At 44.3% G+C, this 17,347-nt stretch overlaps 1 protein-coding gene and 1 pseudogene across 3 annotated transcripts in view; one reads left to right on the top strand and one right to left on the bottom strand.

The window, feature by feature from the left end:
• Positions 1 to 5,301: 5,301 nt before the first annotated feature.
• On the top strand, positions 5,302 to 8,739 carry LOC119619733 (signal peptidase complex subunit 1-like; annotated as a pseudogene).
• A 3,358-nt stretch (positions 8,740 to 12,097) lies between these two features.
• Positions 12,098 to 17,347, bottom strand: part of DSTYK (dual serine/threonine and tyrosine protein kinase) — a 70,861-nt gene continuing 65,611 nt past the window's right edge. For all 3 annotated transcript variants that reach the window (XM_007988757.3, XM_007988760.3, XM_007988758.3), the window contains one exon: positions 12,098 to 17,315. In XM_007988757.3, the coding sequence (XP_007986948.1) occupies positions 17,128 to 17,315 (188 nt within the window). In that variant the 3' untranslated portion in view covers positions 12,098 to 17,127. The remainder of the gene's footprint in view (positions 17,316 to 17,347) is intronic.

Here is a 17,347-nt window from a genome sequence, read left to right as displayed (position 1 = left end):
ATGAAATAAATAGTCACTGGAAAGGCCTATGCACCTAATAATAGAATGTCATGTATCTTCTGCTACTAAATACTGATATGACTAAATGCTACAAGGTTTTAATGCATTATGTCAAAGTGTATTTTCACCAGGTTAAAAAAAACTTTCATGGGCCGGGTGCGGTGGCTCAAGCCTGTAATCCCAGCACTTTGGGAGGCCAAGACGGGCGGATCACGAGGTCAGGAGATGGAGACCATCCTGGCTAACATGGTGAAACCTCGTCTCTACTAAAAAATACAAAAAACTAGCCAGGCGAGGTGGCGGGCGCCTGTAGTCCCAGCTACTCGGGAGGCTGAGGCAGGAGAATGGCGTAAACCCGGGAGGCGGAGCTTGCAGTGAGCTAAGATCTGGCCACTGAGCTCCAGCCTGGGCGACAGAGCGAGACTCCGTTTAAAAAAAAAAAAAAAAAAAAAAAAACTTTCATGGTCCACTGACTGAGGACAAGCAAACATTTCACAGTCTAGAACCTGGAGATCGATTGGGTCTTCTGAGGGCAACATCACAGAAAAACTGCCCTTGGCACCAACAATGCAGCAAAACTTTGAGATCCTGAACCTTGGTCTCATAATCTCACAACTCAGAAGGGCCCCCTCCAGACTCTTGGAACTGTATACCGATTGGAAACCTTAAGGTAAAGCTAAACAGGGAAGTTTCTTTCCAGAAGCAGATGGCATCCCAGATGTGGACAGCTTTTTCTCAAGATCATGGCTCGAGATTGTACTATCATGAGACTCTTACCTCTCAAATTTTTCTTGCTTGTGCCTGTATGAACAATAGAACTGAAAAAGGGATCTCATGTGTGTACTCATGGGGTATACTTTTATTTGTAGAGGATTTTGCAGTCATTCTTATACACGGACAATCTTACACTTTGATAGAAGATAAAAGGCCTGTGTCAGGGGGAAAATAAAGAAAATTCTCAGAAGCACTTTATTAAGCACTTAATTTATCCTTTTTTTTTTTTTTTTCTGAGACAGTGTCTTACTCTGTCACCCAGGCTGGAGTGCAGTGGTGCAATCATGGCTCACTACAGCCTCTACCTCCTGGGCTCTGGTGATCATCCCACCTCAGCCTTCCAAGTAGCTGAGACTACAGGCATGTGCCACCATGCCTGGCTAATTTTTGTATCTTTTTTACAGACAGGGTTTCACCATGCTGCCTAGGCTAGTCTCAAACTCCTGGACTCAAGCAATCTGCCCACCTCAGCCTTCCAGAGTGCTAGCATTACAGGGATGAGCCACTGTGCCTGGCCTTAATTTGTCTTTAAGCACCAGGATACACTAAACTTTCTGGAGCTAGGAAACAAAAGCAATTAGCTAGAAAAGAAAGGAAAATGGGAATATAGTGAACTTCTCTCCAGTTCATTAATATCTTAAGGGAATGCCTAATCAATTCTTTGAACATAAGCTTCTTGAAGGCAAGCAGCCTACTCTGTTTTGTTTCCAAGTGTCTAGATTAGTGCTTGGCACACTGTACATGCTCGATAAATAATTGTTGATCAATAAACAACCACAGGAACAATTTATGAACTATAATTCTCATCTTAGGCTTTTTTTATTACTTTATGTTATTATCTAAAAAGAGTACACAACTTTGAAACTAACTCACTGTACATTTTATAAGTGATAAAGACAAAATACCTAGCATATTCAAAGCCATGTGTTAGCTTATATTAATTGCAATCCAAATTTGCACACTGAGTTCAGCTCACCAATCCAATTAATCAAAATGGATCAAAAGCTGATCGGGGAAGGCAGAGGAAAATGAAATGCAGACAGGTCCTATCTTTATTTTAAACTTTTATCTTATTTTTTTCATCATGGCCTCTTTTTGGCATTAATTCTGACTTTTCAAAATACTGAGTTTTGGAGTGCCCCCTTAAATTTTGCACACCACACAAGTGCCCCACTTGCCCCACAGCAGAGGCCTCAGACAAGTCCACAATAAGCACCAGAGGAGAAATGGTCCTTCCGAGTCATACCAAATGAAGGTCAGAGGGCCAGGCCATTGTACCCGTGAATGACCAGCCATTGAACGCAGACTGGTTTTGCCAAGGAGGCAACACCTTGTGAGAGCCAACTCTTGCTTGCTGAAGGCAATTTGTGGAGAGGAACTTGGCTGTGAGCTATCAGCATCCAACACCCCGTCCAGCTGGGAGACATTCCTGACAGCTTGTTCCTCAAGGGGCAATATGGGAGGCACAATAACTTTTTAGTTCTGCTATTATTATTATTATTTTTGAGACAGAGTCTCACTCTGTTGCCCAGGCTGGAGTGCAGTGACACGATCTCGGCTCACTGCAACCTCCTCCTCCTGGGTTCAAGCAATTCTCCTGCCTCAACCTCCTGAGTAGCTGGGATTATAGGCATGAGCCCCCTCACCCAGCTAATTTTTGTATTTTTAGTAGAGAGGGGTTTCACCATGTTGTCCAGGCTGGTCTCGAACTCCTGACCTCAGGTGATCCACTTGCCTTGGCCTCCCAAAGTGCTGGGATTACAGGCATGAGCCACTGCACCTGGCCAACTTTAGACATTTCTCTATTGTTAAATTACTACAAGTGTATTAGCTTTGTAATTCAACTCATTAACATATTGAGTCTTGAAACAACAACAAAGACTGGGATATGAGGTCCTGTGGACCACAGTTTTACATCCTACTGAGGTCAGAGATGACCCTTCTGAAACCCCAATCCAGCCATTTATTCCAGCTTCTATCCTATAAAAGGCCTCTCCCACCCTACAGACTGATGAGCCTATCCCAGGGAACACAGAGCTTAGACTGCAGATTGTGAGGGTAAGCGCCCCTCCCTCAGGTCTCTTAGGCAAAAGGGGAGTTGGTATTTAGGGTCAGTGAGAGTAAAGGGCTGTTGATGAGTGTAGGAGGGTGGCTCAGATATCTCAGTTTAGAACCCCGGGCTGACTGGTTCTCATTCTTACCCTTTCTCCCTTTCCTGGGCAGATCCTCAGATCCTTGACCCCCTAGGTGAAGTGGAGACAGCCCAAGGGCAGCACCCTCTGGCTGGCATGCCTCCCAAGTGCTGCCACGTCATCTGCACCAAGAAGGGTATGTGGGGATCCAGACCGTGGGGAAAGGGGTCTTAAGTCAGCTCTGCTGCCACAACACAATACCATATAGTGGCTGACTTAAACAACAGAAATTCTCTCTCACAGTTCTGGAGTCTGGAAGTCCAGGATCATGGTGTTGATAGATTCTGTGTCTGGTGTGGGCCTACCTCCTGGTTTACAGATGGCCTCCTCCCTTCTGTATCCACCTGATCCATCTGCTTCTCAGTCTACATCTTGCCTGAGGTCTTCTGGAGGGTCTAGGACAGAAAGCAAGGGCCTGAGGGACCTGCTGTGCTCTAGTGTTCCAGGAAGAATGGGGTCTGGCTGTTCTCACAGTCCAATAACAAGATGCAGATAGACTGGGAAAGAAGGGAGTTTATTATTTTTATTTATTTATTTATTTATTTATTTATTTATTGAGACAGCGTCTTGCAGTATTGCCTGGGCTGGAGTGCAGTAGCACAATCTTGGCTCACTGCAACCTCCGCCTCCTGGGTTCAAGCGATTATCCTGCCTCAGCCTCCCGAGTAGCTGGGATTACAGGTGCCCACCACCATGCCCAGCTAATTGTTTGTATTTTTAGTAGAGATGGGGTTTCACTATGTTGGCCAAGCTAGTCTCGAACTCCTGACCTCGTGATCTGCCCACCTCGGCCTCCCAAAGTGCTGGGATTACAGGCATGAGCCACCGCACCCAGCTAATTATGTCTATAGCTTAGCAGAATCCAGAGTCCTCTCATTATTCTAACCTTGTAGGCTTTCATTAGTTTTACAAAGGCAGTTTAGTTCTGGGAGGGGCTACTATTATTCTTGCTTTAAGGTTAAACTATAAACTAAATTTCTCCCAAAGTTGGCTTGGAATGACCAAGGACAGCTTGGATGTTAGAAGCAAGATGGAATCAACTATATCAGATTTTTCTTACAGTCATAGTTTTGGAAAGGTAGTTTTATCTGAAGGTAATCAGTATCTTTACCCTTCTCTGAAAATATAGGACTCTTACAATATTTCAAAAGTTCACCCCCTCATTTGAGCCCCAGAGTTCAAGGCTGCAGTGAGGTGTGATCATGCCACTGCACTCAGGTTTGGTCAACAGAGCAGAACCCCATCTCTAAAAAAAGGAAAAAAAACTCTTGGCTGAGATTCTTTTGCCTCAGAAGTTAGATATCATTATACATATTGCTTTATTTATTTGTTTATTTATTTTCTCGAGACAGAGTCTCACTCTATTGCCCAGGCTGGAGTGCAGTGGCACAGTCTTGGCTCACTGCAGCCTCTGCCTCCCAAGTTCAAGTGATCCTTGTGCCTCAGCCTCCTGAGTAGCGGAGATTACAGGCATGCGCCTCCATGCTTAGCTAATTTTTTTTGTATTTTTAGTAAAGACAGGTTTTCGCCATGTTGGTCAGGCTGGTCTTGAACTCCTAACCTCAAGGGATCCTCCCGCCTCAGCCTCTCAAAGTGCTGGGATTACAGGCCCATTACATGCCTGACCCGATGTCATTATATGTATTTTTTTATATATATAACCAATGTGTGTTTAGATTTAGCCATCCATTTACTGTTTTCTCTGCTTACCATTCATTCCTGCATATCAGGCCTTTCTAGGCTCATGGTTTCCTTTTTCCTAAAATACATCTTTTACTTGAATATTAGTGAAAATCAGTTTGTAAATTATTTCAACTTTTGATTTTTAAAAAATGTTTTAATTTTTATCCTAATTCTTGGAGTATACATCAGCTAAACATATACTCACAAGTTGGTATTTCTTCTCTATCGCCACTTTGGAGATGCTATTTAAAAGACAATACAGGGCCTGGCACAGTGGCTGACACCTGTAATCCCAGCATTTTGGGAGGCCCATGCAGGCGGATCACTTGAGGCCAGGAGTTTGAGACCAGCCTCGCCAACATGGTGAAACCCTGTCTCTACTAAAATTACAAAAATTAGGCCAGGTATGGTGGCCATGCCATGGCTCCCAGCTACTCGGGAGGCTGAGGCAGGAGAATGACTTGAACCCAGGAGGCGGAGGTTGCATTGAGCCGAGATGGCACCCTTGCACTCTAGCCTGGGCAAAAAGAGCAAAACCCCACTCAAAAAAAAAAAAAAGCCAAGTGTGGTGGTATAAGGCCCAGACCCAGACCCAGATCTGAGTTGCAGCCACCCTAACCATGCTGCCCACCGCCTGCCTCCATGGCCAGTCATGTTGGAGCATATGAGCTTGCTGCCCATATGAATCGATTACAAGGGACAAAAGCTAGTTGAACAAATGTTTCAGAGAATTATTACTTTTTCTTCAGTCGTTGGATTTATCTACGGTTATGTGGCTGAACATTGCAGAGGAACTGTCTATATAGTTATAGCTGGATTTGCTTTTTCACATTTGCTGACACTTCACCCATGGCCCACCCATCACTGGCATCCCCTCAAGAGGTTACATGTCCAAGACTCATCACAGAAAATGAGAAGCTGGGGATAGAAAAATTAAGAGGCATGCTAAAAATAATCTATTGGGGTTTTCCTGGTTTGGCTTTACTATAGCACCTGTTTTTGTTTCATGTAAAACAAAAATGGATCCAAAACATCAGATAAAAACCACTCATGCAGGCTGGGCGCGGTGGCTCACACCTGTAATCCCAGGACTTCAGGAGGCTGAGGCAGACGGATCACAAGGTCAGGAGATTGAGACCATCCTGGCTAACATGGTGAAACCCCGTCTCTACTAAGAATACAAAAAATTAGCTGGGTGTGGTGGCACACACCTATGGTCCCATCTACTCAGGAGGCTGAGACAGGAGAATCACTTCAACCCAGGAGGCCGAGGTTGCAGTGAGCTGAGATAGTGCCACTGCACTCCAGCCTGGGTGACAGAGGGAGACTCCGTCCCCAGCACCCCCCTAAAAAGCAAAAAACAGTCATGCATCCGAGCTTGGTGGCTTATGCCTCTAATCCCAGCACTTTGAAAGGCTGAGGCAGGTGGATCACCTGAGGCCTTGAGTTCGAGACCAGCCTTGCCAAGATGGTGAGACCCCCATCTCTACAAAAATACAAAAAAGTTTAGCCAGGCATGATGGTGGGTGCCTGTAATCCCAGCTACTGGAGAGGCTGAGGTGGGAAAATTGCTTGAACCTGGGAGGTGGAGGTTGCAGTGAGCCGAGATCATGCCACTGCACTCCAGCCTGGGTGACAGAGAGAGATTCCGTCTCAAAAACAAACAAACAAACAAACAAACAAAAAGCCACAAATGCTCTCTGGCACAGCTGTATGTAGATTTGGTTTTCTATGTTTCATTTTTAATCCCATTGGGTTTTTATTTACAAATATTTTAGAGCCTCTCTTTATTATCTTGCTCGGAAATAGAGAACAGAAAATACAAGTATGCAACATTTCTTTCAGGTTTTTATAAAGTTTTTCATAATGAAGAATAGATGGCCAGCTAATTTTTGTATTTTTAGTAGACACGGGGTTTCACCATGTTGGCGATGCTGGTCTCAAACTCCTGACCTCAAGTGATCCACCCGCCTCAGCCTCCCAAAGTGCTGGGATTATAGGTGTGAGCCACCACGTCTGGCTGGCAAATTTTTAAAATTTTCTGTAGAGACAGGGTCTCACTATTTTACCCAGGCTGGTCTTGTACTTCTGAGCTCAAGCAATCCTACCACCTTGGCCTGCCAAAGTGCTGAGATTACAGGTGTGACTCACTATGCCTGACCACACTTGCAAATTTAAACATACCTTTATAAAACTCACCTCAACCTCCTGGGCTCAGTCAGTCCTCCCACTTCAGCCTCCCAAGTAGCTAGGACTACAGGCACATGCCATACCATGCCTGGTTAAATAATATAATTTTTATAAAGCACAAAGACATGCAAAACCAAAGTATATATTGTTTAGAGCTACAGGTATATTTGGAAATACTTTTCTTAAAAAAAAAAAAAAAAAGAGAGGGAATGGGCTGGGCATGGTGGCTCACACCTGTAATCTCAACACTTTGGGAGGCCGAGGCGGGCAGATCACGAGGTCAAGAGTTCAAGACCAGCCTGGCCAACATGGTGAAACCCCATCTCTACTAAAAATACAAAAATTAGCTGGGTGAGGTGGCGTGCGCCTGTAATCCCAGCTACTTGGGAGGCTGAGGCAGGAGAATCGATTGAACCCAAGAGGCGGAGGTTGCAGTGAACCGAGATCCCGCCACTGCACTCCAGTCTGGACGACAAAGCAAGACTCCGTTTCAAATAAAAAAGAAAAAGAAAAAGAAAAAAAGAAAAAAAAGAGAATGATCAACACAGTAGTAACTTAGGGATGGGAGAAAGGGAGGGAGGTGCAGGAACTGGCATCTGGGAGCATCACACAGGGGCTTAAAAACCATGGCAGTGTTCTGGCCCACAAATTGCATGATAAATTCACATTTTAAAAATTGTTCTTGGCCGGGCCTGGTGGCTCACGTCTGTAATCTCAGCACTTTGGGAGGCCAAGGCAGATGGATCACCTGAGGTCAGGAGTTTGAGACTAGCCTGACCAACATGGCAAAACCCCATCTCTACTAAAAATACAAAAGTTAGCCAGGTGTGGTGGTGCATGCCTGTAATCCCAGCTACTCACGAGGCTGAGGCAGGAGAATCACTTGACCTTGGGAGATGGAAGTTGCAGTGAGCAGAGATGGCACCATTGCACTCCAGCCTGGGTGACAGTGAGACTTTGTCTCCAGAAAAAAAAAAATTGTTCTTATGCATCAATGTTTTTTTTTTTTTTTTTAAAGACAGTGTCTTGCCCAGTCTGGAGTGCAGCAGTGCAATGTCAGCTCACTGCAACCTCCGCCTCCTGAGTTCAATTAATTCTTTCTGCCTCATCCTCCTGAGTAGCTGGGATTACAGGCACCCGCTACCATGCTCGGCTAATTTTTGTATTTTAGTAGAGATGGGGTTTGGCCATGTTGGCCAGGCTACTCTCGAACTCCTGACCTCAGATTATCTGCCCGCCTCGGCCTCCCAAAGTGCTGGGATCACAGGCATGAGCCACCACACCTGGCCGCATCAAAATATATGAGGATGTTACATATACTCCTTTGCCAGTATCTAATAATTTTTAACAATTGTAAGCGAATCCTGCTCAATACAATGTCTTAGACTAACCACTGTGTTTCTCTGTGGTCCCAGCTTAGAACCTGGAGCAGTTCCCCTTATTTTCAGAGCCAGTGGCTTCACATTGAGCCTGACATTTGCCTCTTAAACTCCTGCTTCCACACATAGAAAGGCTCTGATTTAGCCTTTACCTAGATGCTTGAGTGTCTTTGATTCATGGGGAAGCCATGCTGAGAAAATAAAGGAGGAAGGAAAGAGAAAGGAAATAGAAGCCAAGGCATTCTTCATAGGTTGAAAAATACTCCAGAGATTTAGAAATGTCCTTCCCAGAGACCGAGTTGTGGCCTCTCTGTATCAGGCCCCAATCTGTCAATCTTCTTTCACGACCTTGCCTCCCAGTAGTGCCAGAAGGGTGGCTGTGGAGGTCAAGCAGCCCAAGAGATGAACTGTAACGGCCGTGTGTCACCTGGCACCTGTCCTGAATTTAGGTCCCTTTTCTCACTTCTCTTTGATTACTTTTCAGGAGTTACATCTCCTCCAAGGAATATAATTTTCAGTGAGCAGGCAAATTTAGGTGCCTGCCTCCCATCATGGAATCTGAAGGGGATAGATCCTTCCAGTTCTGAACCAGTAAAGCTAGAAGATGGGTCTGGGACCTGTGCTGGGCCAGTCGAGAAAACTCGCCCTGGCTGTTAACTCTTGAGGGAGTAAAGATGGTTCATCATAGCCTTAGACAGCAAAAGCTTGCAGAGCTGCTCTGGTTCCTGCCTACAGATTCTGTGAGTCTGATCTTCCAGTTCTTGCTGATATTTTGAGGCACTAGTATTTTTCCAGTACGTATTTCCTTCCTCCTAAATTAGCCAGGATTCATTTTCTAGATGTTCATAGCAGATAAACAACACAGTAACAGAAATTCCATACCCTAAAAGTTGGAAGTCGCCTCTTTAGGAAAATCACTATTATCGGTTTGATTTATACATTCACAATTTTTTTTTCTGTGCACTGTATGTGCAGATGGACTAAATCTCTAGATAATTTGGGGTTCTGGGGAACAAAGGGATTTTTACCAAAAAATGGGTTATGTTTTATATATATATATATAGTTTTATATAGTTATATAGTTTTATATATATGATTATATATATAGTTATATATATTTATATATAGTTATATATAGTTTTTTATATATATATATATTTTTTTGAGATGGACTCTTGCCTGTTGCTTAGGCTGGAGTGTGGTGGCATGATCAGCTCACTGCAGCCTCTGCCTCCCAAGTTCAAGTGATTCTCCTGCTTCAGCCTCCCGAGTAACTGGGGTCACAGGCATGCACCACCACACCTGGCTAATTTTTGTATTTTTAGTAGAGACCATATTGGCCAGGCTAGTCTTGAACTCCTGACCTCAGGTGATCTGCCCACCTTGGCCTTTGAAAGTACTAGGATTACAGGCATGAGCCACTGTGCCTGGCCAAGCCACTGTGCCCAGCCTAGAGTTTTTGGGTTTTTTTGTTTTTAACATTTACATCTTTCCTATACCTGGACTTTTTTTTCACATGATGATTTAAGTATTTTTTTCCTCAGGTGGTGATATGATTTGAATGCATGTGTCCCTCCAAAATTCCTACGTTGGAACTCAAACCCCAAGCTATTAAGAGGTGGGGCCTTTGGGAAGTGATTAGGCCATGCGGGCTTAGCCCTCACAGATAGGATTAATGGCACTATAAAGAGGCTCAGAGGGCTGCCTAGTTCTTCCATCTCTTCTGCCATGTGAGAACAGTGTTAGTCTCCTGAAGAATGCAGCAACAAGGTGCCATCTTGGACGCACAGAGCAGTCCTTACCAGATACTGACCCTGCTGGCGCCTCAATCTTGAACTTCCCAGCTCCTAAAACTATGAGAAATAAATTTGTTATTTGTAAATTACCTGGTCTGTGGTATTTTGTTATAGTAGCAGGAAAAGACTAAAACAAGGGGATAGCCAACTTTACTGACTAATCTGTTTTTTTCACGGATTTGAAATGCTAACTTCAAAATATACCAAGGGGCTGGGCGTGGTGGCTCACGCCTGTAATCCCAGCACTTTGGGAGGCCAGATCACCTGAGGTCAGGGGTTCGAGACCAGCCTGAGCAGTATGGCAAAACCCTGTCTCCACTAAAAATACAAAAATTAGCCGGGCATGGTGGTGCACGCCTGTAATCCCAGCTACTCGGGAGGGTGAGGCAGGAGAATAGCTTGAACCGGGGAGGCGAAGGTTGCAGTGAGCTGAGATCACACCATTGCACTCCAGCCTGGGAGAGAGAATGAGACTCTATCTCAAAAAAATAAAAATAAAAATAAAATATACCAAGGTACAGGCTCTCCCTAGAAGGGCCACAAGAGGCCTCACTCAGTGCATGTCTCCCCATAGTAACTGCACTCCAAAGGAGGCCATTCAGTTAGCACTTCATGGACCCTTGGGATTCTACTAAAGGCAGAAATTTTGAGGTTGAATTTAATAATGTTCAGAAGCCTGAATCCCACCCAAATACAGGGTCAGGAAGGCCACCCAAGTTGCCCTACTCAGGGCACATGACTACTGAGGGACGTGTTCTTGAAAAAGCATGCCCAATCTGAAAATGTGTATACCAAAAGCTATTTTTTTCCAAAGTAATAAGGGCAAAGGAAGAGGTTAAGAGAACTCAGTCACACTGAACTTCCTAGGAAAATACAGGGTATATGCATATAAGATGAAATATATTTAACTGTGAAGGGTGGCTGGAGTTACCAGAGTTTCACAAGTGTTAAGAGGCTTATCTGGGCTGGGTGCATGGCTCACACCTGTAATCCCAGCACTTTGGGAGGCTGAAGCAGGAGGATTGCTTGAGCCCAGGAGTTTGAGACCAGCCTGGGCAACATAGCCAGACCATATCCTTAAACAACAAAAACAGCCAGGCATGATGGTGTGCATCTATGGTCCAGGTACTCAGGAGGCTGAAGCAGGAAGATTGCTTGAGCCCAGGAGGTTGAGGCTACCGTGAGCCATGTTTGTGCCACCGCACTCCAGCCTGGGCAACAACAAGAGCAAGACCCTGTCTCCAAAATAAAAATAAAAATAAAAAAGGCTTATCTGCATTATTAGCATTAACCAACTGAGCTAACCGGCTTCAGTTGCATTAAATGAATACTGTGTGGGTATGGGCTGAGAACCACTGAGATCAAGGAGCGGAACACACCAACTACGTAAGATGTGCTGCCATCTGCTGGCTAACCTTGTGTTGCAGTCAAACCAAAAGTAGTTACAGCAAAAAATGACAGCCACACAAGCCAGACATGGGTATGATAACAAAAAAACAAACCAAAGCAAACGCACCTCGTGTTGCACACTGACCTTCCCTGGTGACTAGAGGTAGTGCCTGTCTCTTGGCGGTCACCCATGGTGGTGCCTGTCAGGCACTGCTGAGTAAGCAAATCTCAGCACTGGGGTGAGCCTAAATAGAAAATTCAAAATACACTACATGCAGTTAGACCAGCATAAGATTATGTGCCAAGTTCCCTCACAGTGTAATAAAGAGTAACTAGGCTCATATATGAACTCACAATACTGCAGGTTTGTGCTTAAAAGCTGGAAAAAAGCATGTCACCCAGGATAGGCTCTGGAAGATCCATTGCTATCATCTCACCCCTTTTCTCCACTATCCTTTTTCCCATTCCCTTGCCCCACCCTCCAGTAGTGGTGATGTAAAGTACCCAGAGGCCAAGAGCCATGGTGGCTGGGGAGGGCCCCTGATGGGAGAGGAACATGTTCCATCCATCTCTCCTAAGGCAAACTGAAAGACATCCGACTGCAAATCACCAGTGGAAATGGAATGGATTAGGGAATGTCCTGTTACTATGGGTAGTGAGGTAAGGGAAAACCAAAACCAAACAGATAGAAACCTAAAACGTTAATGTGATCTTTATTATACAGCACATCTGGTATTTGTGTAACCCAACAAGTATATAGAATACTCTATAAAACCAAACCCAACCCTTCAAAATTACATGAATGAAGATTAACCCCAAGTGGCATCTCTTCAAAATGCACACAATTACCACAGTCCTGTTGTAACAGTATTATGGAAAGAGCCAGGTAGCACAAGAAAGGAGAGAGGATAAAGACTGAAGTGTGTGCGAAAGTCATTTTCTTTTGTTATTGCACTTTTATTGTACACACTTAGTATGTTACACCTTTATTTAACACTGTAACAAACATTAGTCCTTTAAAACAAACAAATGACATTACATGAAGACAAAAGACAACAGGCTATCCAGACCAATTTTCTTTTCAACCATCTGGGCAAGGTGGCCTCCCCAGTGCTTGGTGTCCTGACACACCTCTGAGATCACCTCAATTGGACTGGATGTTAACAAAACAGATGGAGTTAAAAATAAAACCCTTTTAAGAACAGTAGTGCTACTGGAAACCTCCAGGGGAGTTTGAAATACAAGTGTCCCAAGGCCACTCCCTCCTTACCCACTTCAACATCAAACAAGCCCTATTCATCCTACCTCCATATTTGGAAGGATTAACCTTCTTTTTCTTTTTTCTTTTTTTTTGAAATGGAGTCTTGCTCTGCCACCCAGGCTGGAGTGCAGTGGTGTGATCTCGGCTCATTGCAGCCTCTGTCTCCTGGGTTCAAGCAATTCTCCTACCTCAGCCTCCTGAGTAGCTGGGACTATAGATGCCCACCACCATGCCTGGCTAATTTTTTCTATTTTTAATAGAGACAGGGTTTCACCATGTTATAGGTTGGTCTCGAACTCCTGACCTCAGGTTTTAAAAAGTGGGTTACTTGATCCAGAAAATCTAAAAGCTTTGGAAACTCAAGGAAAGCAACTACTCTTTTGGCAGTGGACTCTTCCAGGGTTGTTAATCCCACTCTGATGCAATATGGATGGACTAGGGAGGTTTTCTGATTATCCAAATGGAATACCAAGCATGCCATCATCTCTCCAAAGCAAGCCCAAAGGGGGCTTTAACTTCCCAAAGTGCTACTGTAATCACCAATTCCCCCCAGGCCTCCCAGTGCTAAATAATAAGCCAAAGCCAAAAAATAAAGTGTCATTCAGTGCAGTTGTCACTTTGAAGCAACCCCGAGGCACTTCTTCCATTAGGAAGAACACTTTGTGACCCTTCTTTGGCAGCTCAAGCAAAGACACAAAAATGCACTTGAGAGCTGACAGGTACTAGTCGAGAGTTCTACGAGTCCCCTATTTCTATCTGTGGTAGTAATGCTTTCTTTCCTCCACTGCTTCCTTGAATTTTAGTGTTAAAAATTAGGAGAAGCTGCTGCCTAGGCTCTGTCCCCTTGAAGTTGATGGAGTCAAAAGTGACTCTCTTTGGTCTGGGAACAACCAGCACAGTTCTCCTGTGAAGCGCTTGCTCAGTCAATGAGCTACTCTTTGCAGAGGATCAGGGAACTAAGGAATGCCTGGGGAAACCCCACTCAAATGAGCCGTGCCAGACAGCCCTTGCCATCAGCTCTCTAGGCCCAGGGTCAACCATTCCAGGGTCCCAGGCTCCACCATTTCTCCTGACTGCTCTGCAGGAAGGCCTCATTTCTGAAACAAAATGAGAGACCAGACTTCAAGCTCTGGCCATTAAAAATGGCCAGGTCATCATTTTCATGCTGGGGTAAGCTGCCCTAATTATGCTGATTAGAAGGACAGAACACAATAAGGGTCATTCTTTCACGTCATCCTTTTTCCTCCTCCAGCCACAATCTCACTTCACCACTTGGGAACACGTACAACCAAAGCTGGGAGGTAAAATCTTTAGGACTTTGGTCATGCTGGGCCCTCTATAAGCCAAGTGCTGCCAGACTTCTTTGAAAACCTAGTGTCCTCCCAAGTAATATACAATACAGTACGTTTCATGGCATTCCATCACTTATCATAAGAATGGATGCCAAGGAACAAAGAAGCCAAAATTAGCTGACAATGTTATAAAACAAAAGCAAAGTATACACACACTATACACACGTATACCTGCACTCAGCCTGCTGAGTATTTAAATAACATCCCCAAATATCCATATATGGATTTTGGCTGGCCTAGAGACTTTCAAGAATATTTTGCACCTTTTCTCAAAATACTTTTTTAAAGAAAATGAACTGTAACACAACTACTCATCTCCTTACTTACATTAGTCCCTCCCTTCCACCCTCCCCATTGGGGAAAAAACTGTTGGGGAATCTGCTAGAGAACTGGCATCTGATCGCAGACTAAGCCGTGGGATAAACTAAAAAGGGACTCTGGGTAGACGAAAAAATCTAACCTCCCATATGTGAATGGGAGTATGAGCTAAGACTTCCAAAGAATGCTAGGAATGTGACCTTCATAATGGAAGCACAGACTTATGATTATAGCTAGAGTCAAAAGAAGACAGTCTGGAAAGGAAACTATATAAGACTTTTCCTAAAATTTCATACACAACAGACTTAGACAATGATTTTCCAGCAAGTAGAGAGTACTTACCCCTCCTGTCTTGACACCTGACTCCCTTGAAGCCCCATCATAGTTCCCAGAAGGACAAGTGAGTTAGTGCAGAGAATAGAGTACTTTAAGTATAGCTAAATAGGTGGTAAAAATTCTAATATACTGAACATCCTACCAAAACAAGGCTAAAGCCTACAGAGCCCAAAGACACTGAGTCAGTTACTTTATCATTTACAGGTAAAAAGGTTATTAGCACTACGTGGAGTTTCTGAAAGGCTGCAAGAGTTTAGGGAGCTACTATGCTCAAACGTATCATGATCAGAGCCCAGGATAGCCAAAGAGTTAAAAGTTATATGAAAGACCCATTATAGACTCCATTTATACTCCATTAATATTTAAAAGATGGTCATTTTGTCATAAACAACCCTAGAAAATCCCAGCAGCAAATGTGCGACTCATCTTTTTTCTTTTTTGAGATGGAGTCTCACTCTTGCCCAGGCTGGAGTGCAGTGGCGCGATATCGGCTCACCACAACCTCCGCATCCTGGGTTCCAGCGATTCTCCTGCCTCAGACTCCCGAGTAGCTGGGACTACAGGCGCGCACCACCATGCCCGCACCACCATGCCCGGCTAATTTGCAACTCATCTTATACACCTACTTGGGGACCTGTTCTACAAACTCTGGGGCTGGACACAGGGGCCAGACCACAGTTATTGGGGATTAGGCAGATGGAGGGAGACTACTCCCTTCCACTGTCTACTTCCTTGTCTACCTGTTTTTCTGAATCTAATGGATCAGTTTGGTTGAGGAAGGCTTGAAGAAGTGCATCTGAGATGCACCAATATTTAAATTGTTCCCCTTCCTCTGCCTAGAATCAGAATTTCTTTCCTCAAGCACACTTCATGAGGAACTCTCCAAAAGACCACCCACCTGCCTCCTACCTTTCAGGGAAACTTCCTAGACACTAGCACACGGGTGAGGGGCACACACACAGAACTACCAGAGGAGGATTTTTCTCTTTCGTCTGCTTCTTTTTTTCTTCTAACAGATTATATTTAAAATAAGGTAAAAAGAAGGAACAAATTGCAGGAGAAATCTTGGTTAAAAAGCTCACTGATCAAATTTTAAAAACGTCAACGTGTTAGATTGAAACACAAAAAGAAAAGTTTCTGATTATGTTAAGTTTTAAAAACAAGCTCGTTTTCTTCCAGGATGTTGGTACACAGGCCATGGCCTCCCATCATCTCCCATCTCTCAGGTCTCACCCAAATAAATACTTCACACTGGGTTGGTTTTGCTCAGACACTCACTCCTACGTACCATGTTATCTGGAGCTTTCCCACTTTGAGATGAAAAGAGGTAAACAAAAGAAAAGACTCAAAGGTAAAAGAACAGATTCTGTTCTGGGGTTAGCAGTAACTCTAAATCCAATAACTTCTGTGTGTATGTCTATATATAGAGATATAGACACATACACGTATATACATATACACACACATTCTTTTTTTTTTTTTTGAGACAGAGTCTCACCCTGTCGCCCAGGCTGAAGTGCAGTGGCACGATCTCAGCTCACTGCAACCTCCACCTCCCAGGTTCAAGCAATTCTCCTGCCTCAGACTCCCCAGTAGCTAGGATTACAGGCATGCACCACTATGCCCAGCTAATTTTTTGTATATTTAGTAGAGATGGGGTTTCACCATGTTGGCCAGGCTGCTCTTGAACTCTGGACCTTATGATCCGCCTGCCTCAGCCTCCCAAAGTGCTGGGACTACAGGCATGAGCCACCAAGCCCGGCCTCTTTTTTTTTTTTTTTTTTTTCTCTTTTCAGGGCCTTTTGGTGATGTAACAGTGAAATCCTGCCCCAGAAACCAGGGATATGTGGTCCTATAAATGTAAACACACTGGCACTATGAGGAACAGATAGCTCTGTTTCTAGCTCCCTCACTGGGACTTCTGACCATTGCAGCCTGAGATCCCTGGCTGCAGACAGCAGGAACCAGACATCCACAAGTTACTGTTTTTGTCCCCATGTTTTCATAATCCTAGAACTAAGTTCAAATTTTCTGAGTCCTGACTAAACTATTCCTAAACTAGAGCCAAAAATCATGAGAATGAGACTTTTTAACACTATTGCCATTGCAGTGTCCCGCTGGTTGTCTTGGAAGCATATACAGTGAATAGACAATGGTAACATCTGCCTCCTTTTCATTTGTGAGGCCAGAACATCATATTCCTCAGCTTTTACACATCTTAGACCCTTTTTTTGCTAAAGGAATAGCTTGGCGCTTCAGTGAGCTGCTGAATATGCTCAGTCATTCAACTCTTCACTGTCCAGGAGTCATCCCTGCCTGGGAAGGTTTCAAGTTTCCCAGCAAGCACCAGTTCCCTTGGGAATGTGTCCTATAGTGAATAAATGTCAAATTCTCCCCATGGCCAAAAGGTGAGGGGGAAGGAAAGAACTAGAGAGTGAAAAAGAAAAGTCTTTGCTTTCAAGTAGAATCATCTAGTCCTCTGTTTGGCTGCTCAGAATTGGACTTGCAGAGCCGATCCATGATGCCCTGGAGCATGGGTTGAACAATGCCCAAGAGAGGCCTCTTCAAGGGGTCGCCATCCCAACAGGCTTCCATCAACTGCCAGCACTCCTCATCAAACACAGGAAGACGTTCTGGGCGAGCCCCTAGAGAAAGGAGCATGGAAACAAGACCACAG

Source organism: Chlorocebus sabaeus, chromosome 25 (assembly GCF_047675955.1).
Source record: "Chlorocebus sabaeus isolate Y175 chromosome 25, mChlSab1.0.hap1, whole genome shotgun sequence".
In the NCBI taxonomy this organism is placed as follows: Eukaryota; Metazoa; Chordata; class Mammalia; order Primates; family Cercopithecidae; genus Chlorocebus; species Chlorocebus sabaeus.
The sequence above is the reverse complement of the archived record's forward strand: the minus strand, read 5'-3'. Positions and strand labels throughout refer to the sequence as shown.